This window comes from Hippoglossus hippoglossus, chromosome 8 (assembly GCF_009819705.1).
Source record: "Hippoglossus hippoglossus isolate fHipHip1 chromosome 8, fHipHip1.pri, whole genome shotgun sequence".
Taxonomy (NCBI): Eukaryota; Metazoa; Chordata; class Actinopteri; order Pleuronectiformes; family Pleuronectidae; genus Hippoglossus; species Hippoglossus hippoglossus.
This window is the reverse complement of record NC_047158.1, coordinates 15,748,910-15,769,353: the sequence shown is the minus strand read 5'-3', so window position 1 is coordinate 15,769,353 and position 20,444 is coordinate 15,748,910. Positions and strand designations below refer to the sequence as shown.

The 20,444-nt window shown below is 43.3% G+C and overlaps 1 protein-coding gene across 2 annotated transcripts; it reads right to left on the bottom strand.

Annotated features, from left to right (window-relative positions):
* Positions 1-2,234: 2,234 nt before the first annotated feature.
* On the bottom strand, positions 2,235-11,900 carry nptx2a (neuronal pentraxin 2a). 2 transcript variants are annotated; one of them, XM_034594437.1, is made up of 5 exons: positions 10,883-11,900; positions 8,740-8,983; positions 6,792-7,036; positions 3,970-4,149; positions 2,235-3,372 (listed from the first exon to the last, which is right to left on the bottom strand). In XM_034594437.1, exons 1-5 carry the CDS (start codon positions 11,330-11,332, stop codon positions 3,145-3,147), a joined length of 1,347 nt encoding a protein of 448 aa, XP_034450328.1. In that variant the 5' UTR covers positions 11,333-11,900; the 3' UTR covers positions 2,235-3,144. The 2 variants fall into 2 exon arrangements, with proteins under 2 accessions (XP_034450328.1, XP_034450327.1); XM_034594436.1 differs by having other exon boundaries at positions 8,740-8,986; positions 10,883-11,899.
* Between the last annotated feature and the right edge of the window lie 8,544 nt (positions 11,901-20,444).

The window sequence follows — 20,444 nt, the reverse complement described above, 5'->3', positions numbered from 1 at the left end:
TTCTGGAAAGATTCTACTTTGTGTGTTTTACAAACTAAAGAATGAATCATTTAGTTAGCAAGTTAGATTTTTTTCCCCTTTAATAATTAATTTGTACTTGAGAACATCAGACGTGAAGTTTTATGGCAGTGATGCAAAGGAAATCTGAGATTTAAGATATTCTAAAAATAACAATAACATCCCACGTATACTTTTCACATTGTCGGTTTTCCATCGGAGGCCTCAGATACCCCCGCCATCCCCCCCCCCCCCCAGTACATCATGAACACACTGACGGGACCAGCGACACTCAGCGTGGAGGAGAACGAAGACGGCTCACAGTGTCCTACATCGCAGCAGCTTCAATAATCCCCATTGGGCCGATTTTTTCATTTCCACCTGGACGTCTGCCAGTCCAGAGGATTTCTCCAGTGCTGACATTACAGTGCCCAGATGAGAGGGGCACATCCTTCCATGTGTATCGTGGCTGGTCCGACCAGTGATATGGCTACAGACTGGACAAACATCATTCAAATGAATGTGACCAAAAGTAGAAAATATGGAGCTTTTGTTAATCTCCGTGGTGTTTCGGTGTTTGAGTGCAAAATGGTGCATGACCTTGGCAAGGTTACACTCACTACTACGCTTTGTTTAAATCTCGCCTGGCGTCCGCACTTCTCTGAGAATTCTGGAAATGCTTCTGGCCGCATTTTAGTTTGAAAATTCTGGCACTGCGTTTTTAGTCTGGACGGGCAGAAACAAAGATGATTGGCAACAAAGACGTGGACACTCACATCCGCTCTCTGATTGGGTCTCTGCTGATTTGTCATTTGTCAGTAAAATGGAAAATCAATTACAAGCATTTCTGACCCTGTTATCTTTGCTAACAGTTAAATTCTGTATTTTACAAGGCTAAAACCTTCCGTGTCCACTGGCAGGCACATGCATGTGAGCGGTAACATGATTTGTGTTTTCTGGAGTGTTAGTGGGGACTGGGATTAAAACTGATACAGAGCCAAACCAACAGAGATCTTTTTAGTTTGAAAAGGCCATTTTCAAACGAAAGCGTAATAGTGGATATGACCTAAAGCGGCACAATTCCATCACATTACTGAGCTGCTGCTGTGATTGTCACCTCTGAATCATGTTCCCTCTATTTTCAGGAGCAGGGAGGACATTCCCATGGCAGAAAGGTGCAGGACCTACACTGCTATTCTTTTTCTTGTTCTTCCTTCATTGTCTGCGCTGCGAGCGAACTGTTAGTTCTGCAAAAGCCGAGAAGACATTCACATTGTGCACAAGCGAAAGCACATATGGTTCTCACAAAAGGCCATTCACCATTTAGACGAAGCAATTCTTTAAGTTCTTCTGCTTATTTTTTACATAACGAGCTGCTGATGGACAAAAATCATGAGCAGAAAAACAAGAAAAATACATTTGCTACAGGAAAGAAAAGTCTCGAGTTTACATCAGAATAGTTTCGACAAAGACACTCAGAAGAGCAACAATCACAACATGTTGGTGACATATTCTAGTCCTAATGTTGAGTGACTCTTTTGTAACATTCGGTGCTGTCCAGTAACCTACTGCATCAGAGATCGCTTTATTTTAATATGTAGATAAGAAGCTTTTTCAGTGTCTTTTATACTATTGTCTACTCAGTGAGGAAAGTCCACCAGGAGAAGAAGTTCTGGATGTGAAACCAAAGTTAACGTCTATGTTGCCTCTTTTTTACACTGTATTCATTTTCTTATGGGGCTTCAGCACCAGGCTTTGCTTTCAATATTTCACACTGTTTATCAGAAACAAACTGAAACCAATGTCCACAACAACATTAAGGACCGACAGAAAATAAGCAGCGAAAAGCGTCATTTTTATTCACTAAGCCGTGCCAGAATTAATTGATTCCCTATATCTTTTTAAAAATATATTATATTCATGGTTCAAAACCATTCTCTTTTTTTTTTTTTTTTGTGAGAGGCGATACACATCAAAGTGCATCTGATGGTGACATTCATCATGTCCTTATAGTGCGGATCTCATTTGACTTCTCAATCTCAATGTTTGATTGATTGTGACACTCTTAGCGGAGAGAAACACTGAGGGGCCCAGGGGCTGCTCGCTGCCAAAATCATTCAAAAACACAGATAATTAATACCCAGATGAGGGATTAAGGATTGTCCTTGAAGGTCAAGCCGATGGCCCTGCCCTCACTGGGCGCTCGGCTGGCGTCCACGCCGCTGTCGATACGCCAGTCCTGGGCAGCTGTCCGACATCGCTATTAACCTGAGCAGAGCCAGCCCATCCATAAAGCTGTTTGGGATATGGCATCTGCTCAAGGGGGAGAGAGGTATTAAGCATAGATTTACAAGAATGAAAATGTCCTCCCTCCCTCATAATCTCTGGTCTTTTTACACGCAAGACAAGCCATACGCACATGGACGCACACACACACACACACACACACACACACCCACACACACGCTTATATAATTTTGTCAGCAAGCTCCATTGGCTTGTTTGGACACACCCCCCCACACACCCTGGGTATTGACAGAAAGCATGCACTGTCACTTCTGAACTGGACCTCGATTCTCCGCTCGGTTCTCATGCGGGAGAGTTGGACAGTCTGCCATGTTGGGACGCCTCGATATAATCAACAGCAAAGGGTTTGTTCTTGGCCACTTTGAACTCCAGAGCGTCCGCCTCATTTCTTTCTCCGCTTCGGGTTTCGGTGCCTCATTGCTCTTCAAACGACGAGGAAGCTCACAGCATGGCGTGCTCTGTAACACTCGGGAGATGTCTTCCATCGCGCATCAAAGTCCGTTTGAGCTCACATTCACTACGGAAACACTGCGGTATTGTCAGTGTATGGATTGCAACAAAAAAAAGAGAGCTGTTTTCAGAGAGAAGTCAAATGAAAGCTGATCTACTGAAGAGAGAACACAGAATGACAGTAGGTCGCGTCGTGGCAATCCTGTAAAGTCTTTAGGATTCGGTTTGGAAAGACACATCAACATGTGAGCCCAGTAAACTACACAGTCTGATCATATGTAAAAAATGTTGCACTCATGCCTTGTCCTTTGGGATTTGACAGAAGCAGCAAGCAGTTCAGAATACTTAGCTCCTCAGTCCCAGTGGCCAAGCTGGTTTACATTAGATCCTTTAGGACTCAAAAGCACGATCTTCGCAGATCTCCAGAGCGGCTTTACTCGCACCACCGAACACTTCCACGTTAGCATCAATCCACGGAACCACGTTGCCGGGCATGTAGGCCGAGCAGTTGGCCAGACCCACGATGTCCACAGGCCGCAGCACCCGGTCCCACATGTTGAACTGGCTCAGCTCGCCCACGAAGGCCTGCGTGGCGTCGAAGCGGCCTCCGACTACATCCTTCATGAGGGGGACAGAAAGTCAAAGTTTGAGAAGTTTACTTCTGAAGGAAGTGTAAACAGAATTTCAATTCTGTTTGATTTTCATCAAAATGCCAAACGACGAGTGTACTGCCACTCTAAAACATTCAAGTGGTGTGAAGTCTCCGATATTGTGCAATCTGCAGAAATCTCACCTTGTGTGTGTGTGTGACTGAATCATTAAGCAGCACGGCCCTTTTTAGACTCCAAACGAATGCAATATGAGTTAATGGCTCTCTGTGGACATTATTCACACGTCACTGCACTTTTCTTAAGCATACGAGGGGCTGTCATGGAGCTAATCGACAGAATAACCTGCTAACGCAACTCCCAGGGGCATAATGGGGCAGTTTAGAGTTAGATGAATGAGGTAATACTGAAAGGGCCACGATAGCGTGAGAAGAGTCTCTCTGCCTCCTCTCTGCTGCTCCCTGGGTCTTAGCCTCCGGCACTGAGCTCAGGGGGGGAATACGCAAAGGGATTTTACTGACACACACAAACACACACAAAAACACACACACACACACACTTGCAAATGCACACCCAACTGTTCTCTAGGCTTCTCTTCTGCTCTCACCTGCTCCTGTCCCAGGATGATCACCCCTCCAGGTTTAATTGGGTGCCAGGGGGCCAGGTTGTCCCCGGTGCCTAGACGCTCGCCATCCTGGTACGCCTCCCAGAAGCCGTCTCTGGTTGTCCACGTGATGCAGATGTGATGCCAGCGCCCGTCACTCACTGACAAAGGGAGCTGGGCCACCTGGTCGGACGGTGAAGGCAAGGAATGGGGAAGGGAGGTAAAGCAAGGAGGGGAAGAAGAGTCAAGAGAGGTTTGAGATTAATTGTAGCATGTTGGAGACAAGGACGGCAATTAGAGGGGTTAAGGGCTTCAAAGAGACAGAGAATTTTTCCAGATGAGCCGGTGCGACATATAAAATTTTGATTACCCAGGTGACATCAAGGGATAAATCATCCTTCAAAGTGGTCGGGTTGCTAATAGCAAAACAGTGTCCTCCTCAGCTTTTGTGCTTTGTTCACAGATCAAAGCAAAACAAGTGGTTATTTTATAAACCAATGACATCATGGTCCTCCGAGGATAGGGCACCGCACATGAGATTATAACTCATTAGCCTTTTTTTAATGAGCCTTCAGACTCTTCACACTCGTGTGTTGCTGCAGATATCGTGCCAGATACAAATAAACCTGAAAAGAGTCGCTGAGGATAAAGTTCAAGCTGCCTCGCAATTACAAAAAGGCAATTGACCAGGTTGAGGACGGCAGGTGGCCTCTTAACACCAGGGGGACTACAGGCAACGCTGGCTGCATTATTACAATGTCTCTCCGAGTTGGAGGAGTCTGAGCTCCACTGACTCTTTAAAGATTTAGGGAACTTAAAATGAAAACCAAATTCTTGTTAAAAATTCTGCTGCACTTAATATATGACAGCAATGATATTGAGCGTTTTATTAAAACACTGCAACCACAGGGAAATTATCCCATCTGCAAAACATAAAAAGGCATAATTCTACAGTTATTACATTGAAGAAATTATAATTTCATATAAGCCTTTTTCAGTGCAGACATTTTTTCTTTCTGTAGGAGAAAAAATCACATGACTGATACCTTAAATTAACACAGGCATTGGTACTAGCTACTTCTATGCTGTTGCTGCTGTGGTGTCGGTTGTGGAAAAGCAGTACAATGTACAACCTATGTCTAAAACTACTAATTAGATTTTAGATAAATGTTTTAAAGGCTCATGTAGGAAGAGGAGAAGTCACTTCAGTATCTGCCTTCAACCAAGACTGATGCATAAATTGGACAATATGAATTTTGATGAGTAAAGTCTGCACAGAACTGCTGGAATTTGTGTCTAAAATTTGGAAAATGAAGTTCCAGATAACACCAGCTTTGTGAAGCTCGGAGAGTCAGATTACACGTGCACACTTGCCAAAAGAACTCAGTATTAGTGTCCAACAAGACTGATCCAATCCAGTACATATTAAACTCCTGGCAGTCACATGTGAATGAAAACATGGAGACGAATGTTGAATTTCATTTGAATGTTGCAGGGGGAAAAAATGCAGAAATATCAAACCTCTCCTGAACAAAGAGACAGCATCTCCTGATGGGGGTGTTGTTTTACAACAACAAAGAATCTCTCCGTGCGTAACCACCCACAAACACAAATTACAAGCAGCGTTGCACTTTTTAATATTGTCGATGCAGCTTCCTCGTCTGTATGCAGCCAAATGAACAGCATCAACAATGTGCCCCAGCGGACCCTGTTATTACTGTGAACAAGTTCAACACATGGATGTGCCGCTGTATGCACTAATCATATTCACCAGTCTCACGCTCCTCCATCTCGCTCTTTGCTTTCTTTCCCAGTTTCCTTTTTTTTCCCGGGCATCTTCTCATCTTTCACTCTTTCCCCTCTCTCTCACTCTCACTCCTCAGCTCTCTACCACCTCCAAAGCGCTGCAGCTTTTCTATTACCAGCCCCCTTATCCTCCTTTTTCCTCTCGTACAATCCTTCCTTTCTCCTGTCATCTCTCTCTCATCTGTCTGTCTCGAACACATGTATAATGCATGGTGAAGGGAAAGCTGCGAGGAGACCTGCCTGTGCCAATAGCTCCCAACATAAACAACACAGTGGGAGGAAGAAGAAAAAAAATCTCCACCGCAAGAAGGTTCTCCCCCAAAATGATCCCCATAATCCGACATGACACCACTGCAGAAGCAGCCGCGCCACCAGGAAACATAAAAATCTGTTTTTACATCGCACAGCTCCCATTGACACAACAACTACAATTATTTTTCTTTTAAGACTAAATGCCGTAAAATATTCAATCCATGTTTCTACCACTTTGTTTACTGTTGTGTTAATTGCAATTCCCACAGCGGACTGGAAGCTCCCAGTATGTGACTGTGTAGCCACTACAGTACATAGTGTCTACAGAAAGCATAGAAGATGAGGCCCTCAAATGAGCATGCACGGCAGAACAAGTTCTCTAATGAATTTCTGTTATTCTTGGGTGTGAGCCGAATGTGGGTCAATGATATTAAATGTTTATAAGGTGCTATTAAATATTCAGAGCTGATGGTCAGTGAATCTCCCCTCAGCTGTGTCTTCATTGTGATTGCATGTACATACAGTAACTATCTGCTTGTTTTCTCACCACGGAGCGTGCTGGCATGAACACATTCTTGCGTTCCCTGCATGTAATTAGCATCAGTGCTGATCCACGTTTACTGCAGCCTGCAGTGTTGCCGGGCAAAGGAGAAATGATTCTGAGCTTCTGACTCAAATATTCCTCGTCCCTCCTCATAAAATCTGGACAGCATGAAATAATCAGAGGTGCTCAATTGCCTGAGCAAGACACCAGTTTACGGGCCTACCTTGTCATTGACCAGCAGCTCAATGGGGTTGTTCCCCCATTCGATGAGGACGATCTCATTGGCCTGGCCCGGCACGCCGTAGGAGAACGGGGTGCCGATGCCGGGACTGGCGCTGGACTTGAGCCACATGCACACAGTGAAAGCGTACATTTCTGGGAGGCTCTTCTTGATGCGGCCGTACAGGTAGTTGGTACGAAGAGGGAGGGCCACCTTGAAATCCTCAGGTGACTTGAAGGCATTGTTACCTGTGAATTGACAAGACAATGATTACTTCTTATGATTTTCTTATGATCTAATCGAGGAAGTTTGCATCCTCTCCATGACAGAAAAGACTTGGGATCAAGTTGATGATGAAGAAGAGGAGGATGTAAATAATGTAATGCTTCTTTTCAATAAAAATTTGTTGCCTCTCCACGTAAACCAGCCAGTTGCCATCACAACCTAATTGAGAAAATAGTTTTTCCACTGCAAGATGACGAAAAACCATGTGCCACATGCAGACCCACAACATAGAAATACAGAACTCGTTTCTATTATCAGGCTGTTGCTCTGCAGCTTCACTGCACTCAGGGGTTTTATACTGGGCCAGTGGTGGCGGGGTCGGTGTGACTGACCCTGTTTCTCCTCTGCCTCTGTTAAACTGGATCACGATTTATAAATGATGGGAATGCTGGTCAGTTAAAGAAAGATTACAAGAGTTTTAATATTTAAAACACAGCGAAAAAAAGAAATGGACAAGAAGTGGAGTAAACAAGGACAGATGGGGAGAGAGGAGCCTGCTGAAAGTTTCAAGAGAAAGTGAAAACAAAAGAAGAGAGAAAGGGGGATTTTCACCGAGAAAACATGCTGCATATTTTTATTTGCTGGAGCCACAGTTTTATCTGCGTGGAGGGGGGTACTCCAACATTTGTGGTGCAGCTGTAACTCTGTAAGGTTTATAACATATAAGCTCATGTTGGCTCGGGGGTCAGAACAAATCAGGCCACTTTTTCCCCAAAGCCTCAACAGAAAAAAGGAAGGAAGGAAAGATTATGATGTAAACTGAGTGTAGAAATGAGTCAAAATCTCTGTGGCTCTATCTTGACGTAAATTGAACTTAAAGGTTTAGTGTGTAGGATTTAGTGACATCTAGTGGTGAAGTGTCATGTTGCCGCTGAATACCCCTCACCTCACCCTCCCCTTCCAAACAAAGGAGAACCTGTGGTAGCCTTCAGTTGTCATAAAAACTCAAAAGATGTTTAGTTTGTCCAGTTTGGGCTACTGTAAAAAACATGGCAGCCTCCATAGAGAGGACGCGGTCTCTAATATAAAGTATTTAAATATAAAGGGCCCATTCGAGGGTAAAGAAAACAACAATTTGTACAGTTAAGATGAAACACACTAGTGAAAACATCACTAGGATTGCTTTATATCTAATTTCTGCCAATAGATCCCTTTCATCTAAATCTTACACACTGAACCTTTAATAAGTGTATTATTATTTAAGAGGCTACTGTATTGACTTGTTATACTGTAAAGATGGTCCTCCTCCATCTAACTTTGTTTCCCATAAACTTGCATCCTCAAATAGACACTGACTGATTCACCTGAGCCTCAGAGGACAAACAAATGCCCAATGAGCAGTGAGATCACTTTCTTTTCCTTTGGGTCCAGATATTTTGTGTTATTTCGACATCTAGCATCAAAGTGATGCCCCCGAGTGCGGACATCACTCTTATACTTCTTAAACTAATTAAGCATTCAGCGTTGCTTTCCAGGCCTCATTTCCAAGACCAGGAGCTGCTTCATAAATAGCTCTGAGAAAAATACAAAACTACGCTGTGAGGTTTTTCCTTGCATCATCAGAAATTTGCACAGGGATTGACTAATTACAGCCAAATCTGGCAGACAAAAGAAGTGTGGCATGAAAATGTGATGAACAATTCAGAGCACCCATTGTATTGCTTACTTTTCTCAAGCTCAGTGATCCTCTCCAGGAGGGAATTGAGAGCGCTCTCTGTGCGTTGGCGGTGGGCCGCTGTTTCATTGTAGAGCTGGCTCTTCTCCTCCTCCAGCTCAGCCACCTTCCGGAGGAGCTGGGTCTCCAGCGCCCCGAGACGCTGCCGCAGCAGCTCCCGCAGCTCGGGAGGCAGGGGAGTCAGGGCAGAGACACCTCCAGCTGACACGTTTGTGCTGGGGAGACGCAAACTTTGCTGCTGGGAGGCAGAGAAGGAAAGATTGAAGGAAAACAGCAGAAAATAGACAGACAGGTAGATACAGATCGATAGGTAGAAAACCATGTAGGTAGTTAGGTAGGTTTATAGACAGATGGAGAGATGGGTTGGATGGAGGACTTGATGGACAGATCGATGAATGGATGGATGAGAGGTAGGTAGGTATGTAAACAGCCATTCACTCTTCATCCCCTAGATTTGCTCTAGCTGGCCATTTTCAGTCCGATGCATTTTAACACCATTGTTTTTGATACATCAATATCAAAATGAAGACAGTGTGTCCCTGTGGCCGACGGCGATTGGTGACCTGCCAAACACCCACGGCTGGAGTGGGTATTAAAGGTAGGGGCCACATGACGTCACAGAGAGTTCACACCAGGCACGATCGCAGAGGGTTTTTGTAAAAAGGGCACAACAACTGCAAAAACCCATGTGGCGGCACACAGAGATATCACCAAATAAAACATGGCCTCAGATGTTCATATCTAAAGAAATGCTGATGTTTCTCTGCCAACTGATTCACTTTGGGATTCAGACACGTGTTTGAGACACATTCACAACTTTAATCGGCCTTTTCTGACTCAGTGAAACCACTTTACCGGCTCCAGTGAGATATTCCCTGCTGACCTGCCACCGGGGGCCAAAGTGAGCGCTGGCAATGTCCTGAAGGCAACTGTTGACATATGCAGATGACTTTGATTAGTGAGAGAGGTCCTGCTCTAGGGAGCCATACGCGATCAGCAACACCACCATGCAACAATCATTATGTTAAGCAGATGCAGATCAATACATGTGCAATTAAAATGCAATGAAATATGTATCCTGCACAGCTGCAGTGTATGCTTGATTTGATCAAGGTATTAAAGCAACCAATCAAGGAGAGAGGGAGAGATAGCTGGGGGAAGGGAAGGGAGAGATGGATGGGTCGGCAATGCAGCAGGCTGGCTATAGACATAACCTTGAATATAAATCACAAGTGTTGTGATTGTTTATGGTATCAGGGCTGTCGGATGGTGAAAAATGTACAACACTACCGATGTGACATAAGAGATAAAGCCAGGGCTTATATCAACCTTGTACGTGAAGCATTTCCCTATAGGTGACCTCAATATCAGCTGGATGGGATCTCTGAGCCTCATGAAATGAATGCATAGAGCAGAAGTGAGGTCTCCCGGGACCAGACAAAGGGCTGGAGGAAATTAAGAGCTCTCTCAGGTCAACAGGATTACGATCAGCGTAATCATGAAGCATTTTAAATTCGACAGATAAAAAAAATAAATAAATCCAATGCTCTGATGCAGGTGAAATCTGCAGGAAAGAATTTCATCAGCTGCTGTGGATAATTAGTCACATGAAGGCAAGTAAAACATTATGTGGAACACACACACACACACACACACGCACGCACACACACACACACACACACAAATACACACACACTCACACATTGCACTCATAAATTATTCAAGAGCATTGCAAATCTCTGCACCACATGCATGATTACACCTTTGACAAGATGTTTTTGTTGCTCATCTTTTGCTAATAACTCTCAATCAGTGTGTTCCACCACCAATAGTCTTTCAATGATTAAAGAATATATTGATAAGACAGATCTATGACGTGACCCTTTGATCTCACGATTCCCCTGAGAGGTCTCCCGCAGCGCGCAGTGCTCTCTGACGTGTATGCGATGATCCATATTAAGTAATATTACTGGTGAAAGAGGTTGAAAGACATTGATGATTGAAAGAAATTTGAGATATTCTGCATTTGGTTGTGTTAGTTGCCAATATTAACATTTTTGCTTCGGGTGGGAAATGAAAGAAAAGGGATATTGTGGTACGTTTACGCACGAGCTGCACGGTTGTGCCATCTTACCTCCAAGTTCTCCAGCCGACCCTTGAGACTCTGCATGGTCTTGCCGAGCTGGTCTACGGAATCGCCGGGGTCCCGGGGCAGGTCCCCCATGGTGTTCTTGCCGAACTCCTTCCGCCTGGAGCCCTGACCCCGGGACTTGCCCTGGGGCGACACATCGGCCGCCGCCTCGCAGCGCGCCAGCTTGGAGTTGAGCTCCTTGATGGTCCCCTGCTGGCTCACGATGGTCTCCTTCTGCTGCAGGATGGTCTCCCGCAGCTGGAGGATCGTGTTCCGCAGCTCGTCCTCCCCGGGGCTGCTGCTCTGGACGCGGTTCCCCGTAGAAACGTATCCGCAGCCCGGCTCAGCGCCCGGGGGGATGGCGTTACAAACGAAGCGGCTACCTGTGGCATCCTGGGTTCGCGCCGTGTGTCCAGTGAGCAGGGACAACAGTCCAACCAGCAGATTCAGCATCTCGACTGAACGCACCGATTCCACGTTTGAAAGCAAAAAGAAACGACTCCAAAATCACCGACTTTACCTCTGAAGTCTCCCGTAAAATATTCAGATAAACGTCTTCCAACAGCAGCTCAGCGGACACTTGACATTTTTCTGGACTTCCAAAGTGAAAAAAAACAACAAAAAAACAACAAGTTTATAGTTGAGAAGCCAAATCAAACCCCGTGGTGAAAATGTATAAAATCACACATCCACCAACCACATGGTCGGTCCTGTTTGAGAAAGAGACCTACAAATCTAAAATTCTTACTTTCAGCAGGTGGTTTAAAATTTTGTAATCTCCTTCCCTGGAAAAGAAACGATAAGAAAAATAAAAGTTTTAAATGCTTTTATCTCGATAGAAAATATCCACAGTCGGTTCGAGAGAGTTTCGCTCGTCCTGCCTCTGCGCCTGGTTGGAGTGTCAGTGAGTGGTGCTGAAAAGACAGCGACGCTGCTCAGCCAGATTATTGTGGGGAGGTGCGCACTGGCGCTTCCGCTCATCATCATCATCATCATCCTCATCATCATCATCATCATCATCCGTGCTCTCCGGTTATTCTGCTCCAGCCCACGTCATCAAATCCTAGTGGATTCAACCCATTCTACATGTCTGCGTCTCATTGACTTTTTGTGACCCGTTTAAACGCGCCGTGGCTCAAAGATGCCAAACGAGAGCGCACGAGCAGTGAGCCCAAGAGGACGAGGCTGTACCATTCAAGCAAACATTTAAACAAGTGATTGAGCTGTGATCAATGACCTGACACGTGTCTGGATTAAGCAGTGCATGCATGGGGAGACATGTTAACACCTACAGTCTAACACCTCGGTCTAAGGTCAAAGTTTAAGGATCAGTAAAATCCAGTTTAAATCCACACTTCAAATGGGAAGTTTGATGATGTGATTTGAATTAAAACCAGTTCCCATGGACTCCTTTCATCCGCCTGATCTGTGCACAGGACACAGAGTTCAATCCGCACATGCATCATGAATTGTGGCACTGGTGAAATTGTACTCCTGAAGAAAAGACATGACATTGAGCCATGTTGAGAATAAATCTATTGAAAATGAAATACACAATGGAGACTGGTGACATTTTAAACACACACATAACTTGCTGTGAGTATACACCTGCTTAATGGAACCACAGTTATGCTGAATAAGGTTGTGTAGGTTGGTTTTTTAACATTTAATCCCAAAAAGATGAAGCATAAAGGAATGTCTTTCTCTCAGGTGTTGATTGTAGAGTCAATACATCCTGCCGCTTAGGAGGTCTCTGTCCAAGGCGGCTTTGATTTTGAACGTTTCTACTTTAGAAACTGTTCACCCAGTCGACATCCGACCTTCATTCAGGCTAAAAGGGCACCGTGGTGCTGATGTGAGGACGCAACGTTACTTTGATTACTTTATTTGAAATGACCACCTTTGCTCGTGGTATGAAAAAGACAGACAACGGCCGGAAATCTTGTCCATGTTTAACTGTAGTTTAGTTTGTGTGTTTGCTTTAATCTGGGAGCTCTGAGGTTTTTCTATAATTGTTGGATAATAGTTTTACATGAACAAGAGAAAAAAAATGCCAAGTCAAGTTTATGCTTATGTCTGTTTCAATATCTCAGTTGATGAGCTGCAGTCCAAGTGGGTCAATAATGGAATCCAAAGAGAGAAACACAACAAATAAAAGCATCAGCCTGCGTGAAAAACATTTTCTATTATTCAAATCCCGTCCCTCCTGACATGGATCTCACCCCACGATCCTGTTTCATGTGGAAACTTGTCAAACCTTTCGAAGAAAACAATCTCAAAGTCTTCTCAAAATAACCCAAAGAGAGGGAGCGGTGTTAAAAGAAAACAAAGGGAGACGCTTCTCACAGCAGTACTGTGCTGATGCATGTGCTGCATGACTTGAGGTTATTGTAGATTTGGAAAAATGAAGGCAAATGCTTGTTGGCTGCAGATGAAGCCATGAGCCCCGTTCACGATGGCAGACAGTGAAGAGTATCACAGCAGTCTTTGTTTGGAGCTCCCTTTGTCAAACTTAGACGAGGGAGCGGGCTGTCTGTCAGATACCTGCTAAGACTTGTAGAATGTGAAGAACTTCAAAGCCAGACGTCGCCTCGCCTCAGATTAGGAATCAGGCTCAGCGCGGCCGCTAACAAGCACTGAGACGTGTTTTCTGCCTCATCAATCTTTATTTCCTCAAAATGTTTCCCTTCGAATCTGAAGCAGTGGGTGCGACGGCGGCTAATGCGGGATGCTCTCTTTAAACGCGATGTGCAGTATTACCGTGCTGTCCATCACAGCTGTCTCTGCCCATCACTTCACAGGGGCCCCAGAGCTAAATGTCAGCAGGCATTAATGCACACTCAGCGTACAATGGACGCACTGTTCCCGGCACTGACAGGGACCGGCTGCTGAAGTCACTGCTAAGGAGGGCAGTTTCTAATATGAAGGGTCCCCTGGGAGAGAGGGACAGACAATCACCATGACAGCCTTATCTCCTGGGTGACCCCTCCCAACCCCCCTACACTCACACACACACACACACACACACACACACAAACACACACCTCTGTGAGTTCGGATCTGGCAGAGGTAATGTGGGAGTACTAAAGACTGAGCAGAGATGACAAGTTTCACTTCAAAGTTGATGGGATAAAGTTATTCCTCTTTCATGTTGCAACTGGTGAGCGCCAGGGCGAAGTAACTTTACTCTTTTAAGCCCCTACGACGGGGGTTAAGAAGTCGGCTGGGATTGAACTCTTGAGTTTCCCATCCAAATTAATAGGTTTCAGAACTAGGCTGCCTTGCTTTAACACTTTGCAGGATAAAAAGATCGGCGCATGAGGCTCATTCACATCATTCACACGCCAGTGGCCAGATTAGTAGAAATGCAATGCAACAATAAATGTTTTTTCTGAAATATTTGAGTTTGTTGAGACCATTTCATAAAACTTTGTATGAGCAATATAAAAACATATATATAAAAATATTAGGCAGTCCTCACTACAACACAAACCACAAGCTGCAGCCTCAATATCACCAGAATTCCACTACCACACATTTCAATATTAAATGAACTCATGTGCCTTTTCCTGTCAGTTTTTACTTAAACTGGAGCATCACTCATCTGCTCCCATACTCTGTATGTGACCTGTCAGGCACCTCATCAGACATCATGAATGAATTATGAGTTCATACCCACAACTAAAACCATGTTGGAAACTTTGTTATTCACAAGTGCCTTTTATTAATCTGTCTTACAAGGTCACACGATCATTGTATTTCAGTCTATTTCTATTTTATTATTCTACGCAGTTCTATCTTTTTTATTTGTTTTTTTTATTTGTTTTTTTTTTTATTTGTTTTATTTGTTTTTTTTTGTTCTCTTTCAACTTATATTCATATTTTTTGTACAGATTCATCCTTTTATTCCTCTTTTATATAAAGTAGTTTTAGTCTCTGTGTTGGTTCCCATGACCCTGTACAGCACCCTGAATCCTCTGTGTATGGAACATGCTTTATAAATGAAACTGCCTCAAATACATTTGAAGGGTTTTGGTCATGTAACGACACCATATGGGCTCATGCTCTCATCACCAGCTGTTAATGACAGTAAAGATGTTGGTAAATCAAAAATTCACTGTGCATGATTCACTGCTCTTACTCATCCTGCACGCTCCTGCACTCGTACTCACTATATGTGTATTTCATTGTTTGGCTACATCACACCTGAGTGCAGTGTCAGTGTCTGAGTAATCCTGACTGGCTGAGTGATCCCACTGTGTCATGCAGTTTCCCTGCATGACACAGTGGGATCACTCAGCCAGTCAGTGTCCGCAACCAGTGCAAATCCCCTCCTGTGTTCCCACCAGCATCCCTCCATCAGGACCACCTGCTGCTGGCTACCTGCTCAGCGGCGGCGTGCTCGTGGCCGACGCTCCGGTGAATCAGAGTCCGGCAGAGCCGCCGGTGGCCAGAAGGACTCCCACACAAACGCATTGCCCACGTGGCCGCGCGCTGAGCACAAAAGACACAGACGCACAATAAAGGTGAAATGTGTGAGTCAGACTCGGTAATGCACGATATCACACAATCAAATATCAAACAAAGTCATGATAGGATTACACACACACACACACACACTCACATGTAACTGTCCCACATTCACAAACGCACTGACATGCACAGAATGAGAAAAGTAATGAAACACATTCTCATTCAAAGTCCTTATAATTGAAGCCTCGTCACTGCAGCCAGTAATGATGCGGCTGCTCAGTAGTGAAATATGTGTTTTTTTTGCAGTGATGGATTATGAATCAAAAGGAAAAAATATCCTTTAGTAGATAAAAAGTTCAGAGTGATGAAATTCTTGGTTGTAATGTAATGTGTCTCCCTTTTCTTCGTATTATTATTATTATAAGGCACAGCAGTGTTACTATTAGCACCATGTTTTTCAATGTGCTGCACTGTGCTCATAAGCTTTTAATGTGTATATTATACACCTTAGGCTGAGCCATATTGATACTACTGTTTACTTTATAATATTAGATCGCAATATTTCATCCTACTGTATAGATCAAGATCACACCATCATCATCATCATCATCATCATCATCATCGTCATCATCATCATCATCATCAACGCTTGCTCTATACCACTTTCTCAAGATCATCACCTGTGGATGTACTGACTGCCTTGATTTTTGGGCACTGCTGTAATTATTGTCATTGTGTTTTGCAATCTACTTGTTCTTATACAGTTCTATTTTATTCTATTTTATTATTTTCAGTTTTTCTCTAATCTTTTTAACCTTTATTTACTCTGTACTTGTGCTGCTGTAATATCCAAATTTCAGATAAAAAGATCAGCAGAGGATTAACTTAACTTATCTCATCTCATCTCCTCTCTCGTCTCGTCTTATCTTTAATTATGATTTTTTTAAATAAAAGCGTGTATAGTCCCGTGACATATACATAAGTGAAAGACTGTGAATAGATTAGAAAAAGCCAAGAGTCATGACATTGAAGGGAGATGCATAAAGAGTCTCAAATGGCAGACAACTCAGTGATGCAGCAGGATTCATAAAACATCTGTGCCAACACTCCCTTTGCATCAAGGCGGGCTGTTTAAACTCTCACTTCCTGTTTCTACCAACTGTGGTCTTACAGCGCACTTATCCGTCCTGTTGCTCATGTCGCATTTCAAAAGCAAGCTCGCCTGCCAGCGGCGGTGTCGCTTCAGGACGCCGTTTTAGGGATAATAATCCTGTTATTGCGAAACACATTCCCAGGTCCTGCTGCCTCTGCTCAGGGACGTCATTCATCCCTCGTATCAGCTGTTGCCCTCTGCCGCCACCTGAAGCCAGGAGAATACTGTAAGCAGATGCCTTGGCTTTGTTCAGTCGCTGTTTGTGTGCTTGGCAATATGCTGCCTGCTGCTTTATTGGTGTTCTGCAGATCTCCTTGTGGGCGATGTCTTGGCATCTGCCGGCTGCTAATCTCTCCACTTATACCGCTGCGTCTACCTATGCATTTTTCCTGGCACTAATTGTGAATTAATTACTCACAGAGGCTAAGCTTGTTTTTCTTGCTGATTGCTTTTTGGCACTGTTTATTATGGTGCTTATATTTTTGAGTGTTATGGGCTGAATTGATTGTATAACACACTTGTCCCTTGTTTGCCGTTTTAGGGTAATCGTTTTTTTTTGGGCTTCTTGTATTCATATATGTTATTTATACTTAGTGGTGGAACTGTACATTTACTCAAATACTGTAATTAGGTAGATTTCTGTGAAGTACTTAACATTTCAATGCCACCTTATACTTTTGCTCCACATCATTTCAGAGTGAAGGAGTTTATTAGATATAGTTATTTAGGTTCAAGAAACATACATTTAGAATGTATAAACTTTAATGCAACACTGCAGATTTAAACCACTGTGTGGTTATTTAAAACAATGCAGCTGATTCATCATCATGGTCACAATTACATCCACATCATAAAGTTGCGGGAACGATTAGGGTCATTGACAACGTTTAAATGGACAAAAATATTCTTTTGACCTAATTCGGAATAAGATATTATTTTGATTATGTTGTTTACATGAGCTGATAAAAGAGGATTCGATTCCAAACATAGTCATTGTTTGAAAACCTTGATTGTTGGTGAGAAACAGGAAGAAAGCAGTGATCTCGTGGGTAAAAGTTCAACATTTGATTCACCCATCAAACCAGGTCCATGTACGCATTTTATATAACTATGTCAACGTACGTCCTTGTTCCCTTTGAATGGACGGGAGTCTTCATTTCAATAGAGGGATTTGTCACGTAAAGATAAACACACTTTCATTAGTGAAACAGCTGAAGCATCTGTCTGTCGTGGGAGGAAAACATCACATATGGCGTCGGTCTATCATCTCACTCACTAGCTAGTATTTTCTGAGTGTTCATTAGACAAACTGTGGAAAGTGCTCACTTGATAGTACATTCACCTTGATGTCTGAGTAACCTGGCAGGGGAATGGCCGCATGGAGGTTTGTGGTGCCGGCCCACACACTGTAGATTCCACAAGATAGGAAACTGCATTAAATGCAGTTTCGTGGAGCCTTTCTTAAAGTGAAAACTCCCAACGTGCAGTGTTTGTGTGCTCGCTGCAGTCGGGTTTTGTAACAGAGACATGTTCCCAACTCGTAATTAGCTTTCTGAAATGATTTGGTGGAGGAGGATACGCCATAGAAACCCAACACAGTAATCTTTGCCCCCTTCGAATTCAAAGCTGCTTCCAAGTCCTGAAATTAGATAATCATTTCTCCACATGCACATCATCATTGGCTTTTTCACGCTGCTGTCGTGCTGGATGTGGGACAACTGCCGTCTCCCAAAAAATAGAAAGGACTGATTGACTTTGTTGAAGAGCTTGCCTGTTTCTTTGATGTGGAGTGTGGCATGGAGCAGAGGCAGGGGAGAGAATCCCGCACTTCAAATTGAATAGAACTTAATCTCTGTCTGTCTGTCTCGGGAACATTATAAGACTCTTGGAGTGCTCACCTGGGAAGAAGTGAAGGACCATGGGAAGGAAAAGTAATAGGAGACATGCTGGCTTCGTTTGAGCCTTGACATCTGAACACAGGACACCCAAGATGTCCACTCAGGTGGCGGTCAACACCTGGAAGACCGAACTATAGTCGAAAGGAAACATAATGTTGTTACATTCGGTGGTTAGATTTGGTTTCACATTTGCAATTTAGGGAGCGCACTAAAGACATTTGTGTGATCGAACATAGTCCTGTTGTTTTCCCTTATGTGACTGTGTAGACTGGCGTGCGTCTGACATTGGCGTGTTGTCAATTCGGCTATTCTACTTGCTAACTTTGACGAATAAAGTGCATAGGGAAAAAAAGTAGTCTTTCTGTTTCAGTGTATCGTTGTGGTTTTACTATCAGCAAAAATGTATGTCCTCGTCCTTCAAACTAAATATCGTCAGAGGCAAAGACTACCACCAATCCTGCGAGCCGTCTTTCTTTTTTCTTATTTTATTACATAAACTACTGCAAACACACCTCAAGGTTTACAATTTCACTTTTACACATTCTTTTCGCTCATTTTGCTGAACCATATGCTGCCTTGTCCTCTGGACTGCGAGGACAATACGGTCCAATACACAGTCTGTGGCCTAACACACAACTCTTAATGACTTGTCCATAAATGAAAACAAACAGGAAGGCTCACAGGTTACCATTATGTAATGCACATGCTGCCACAGGGAATGACTCCCCACAAACACCACATGGTCGGCATACAGCGTCTGGCCATAAGACTGGGAGTGAGTCAGTGTGCGTGTGTGTAGGTGTGTGTGTATTCGCTTAGGTGTATTTGTGGGTTTTGCATGTATGCTTTTTTGTAAATGTTCTTCCAGATAATGAGAAAAAAAGAAAAATCCACAGGGAAAAATAGTTTTTACTCGCCACAGTTGAAATGCTGTGAATGCAGTTAGTCTGCCAGTGACCCTTCTCTCCACACCCCAGTTGTTGAGCAATATAAAATACGCTCAGCCCACAGACAGGCCCCTTAGCACAACAATGATGGATGTTATTAACTGGGAGACTTTTATCTCTTTCTATGTTTTAATAACTGGCCAGTGTTTGGAGGGTTATATGAGGAAAGCACAGCACTGCCTCAATTCTGGGTCTCCTCCGTCAGTTCTGTGTTCACAAAACCAAACTCCCACTTCAAATTAAACAAATGGAAATCAATTAACCTCAGAAGTAAAAGCAGCGCATCCCACAAGTGGAAGACAGTATAACGTGACTTATGTGGTGTTTAAGTTGTTGGTGCATTTTTCTGTTGTGTCATGTTCTGTGTTACCTCAACTGAACAATGACCCAAGAAACGCATCAAAAAGCTGGTTTTGAAATGGATTAAGCTGGATAACATTAAGCTTTTGGGGCGGTCATCCCAAAGTCCTGACCTCGGCTCCGTCCAAAAATATGTGGACTGTGCTCAAAATTTGGGCGCGTGCCAGAAAACCAACACATTTAATTGAAGCCTCAGCCAAATGATCAAATAGCCAACCAGATGATTTTTGATGGGAACCAAATGTCAGCTCAAGGTGCAAGTTACTGAGGAACATTCAATTTCAACATTTGCTTTTCTCAGCTGTATCTATGTTTTTTATCTAATCCTGTGTTAATTTCAGACAATATATTAAACTTGCACACCTAATTCTTAGATGTTTTTCTATTGAAGATTCACAATGTACAGAAGCTCCAAAGAAATGAAATCCCAACAGTCCTATACCATTCCTGTCTATGATGATTATCTAAGCTGTGCTTGGCAATATTGATATGAAAAGACCAAAACCTTCTAAAAACACATTACCTCTACATTGATTATGATTTTTTAGTATTTCTTTGATTGTTATAAACTTGTATTAGCTGATTATAGGTTTGGTCTAGCCTTCTCATTTGTCCTTTTTTGTAATATTTGAGTTTGGTACAAAAATATATGATATCATACAAAACACGATTATATACTTGGACATATCTCACATATATACTTAATCATTGCATGGAATTTGCCAGTAAATCTA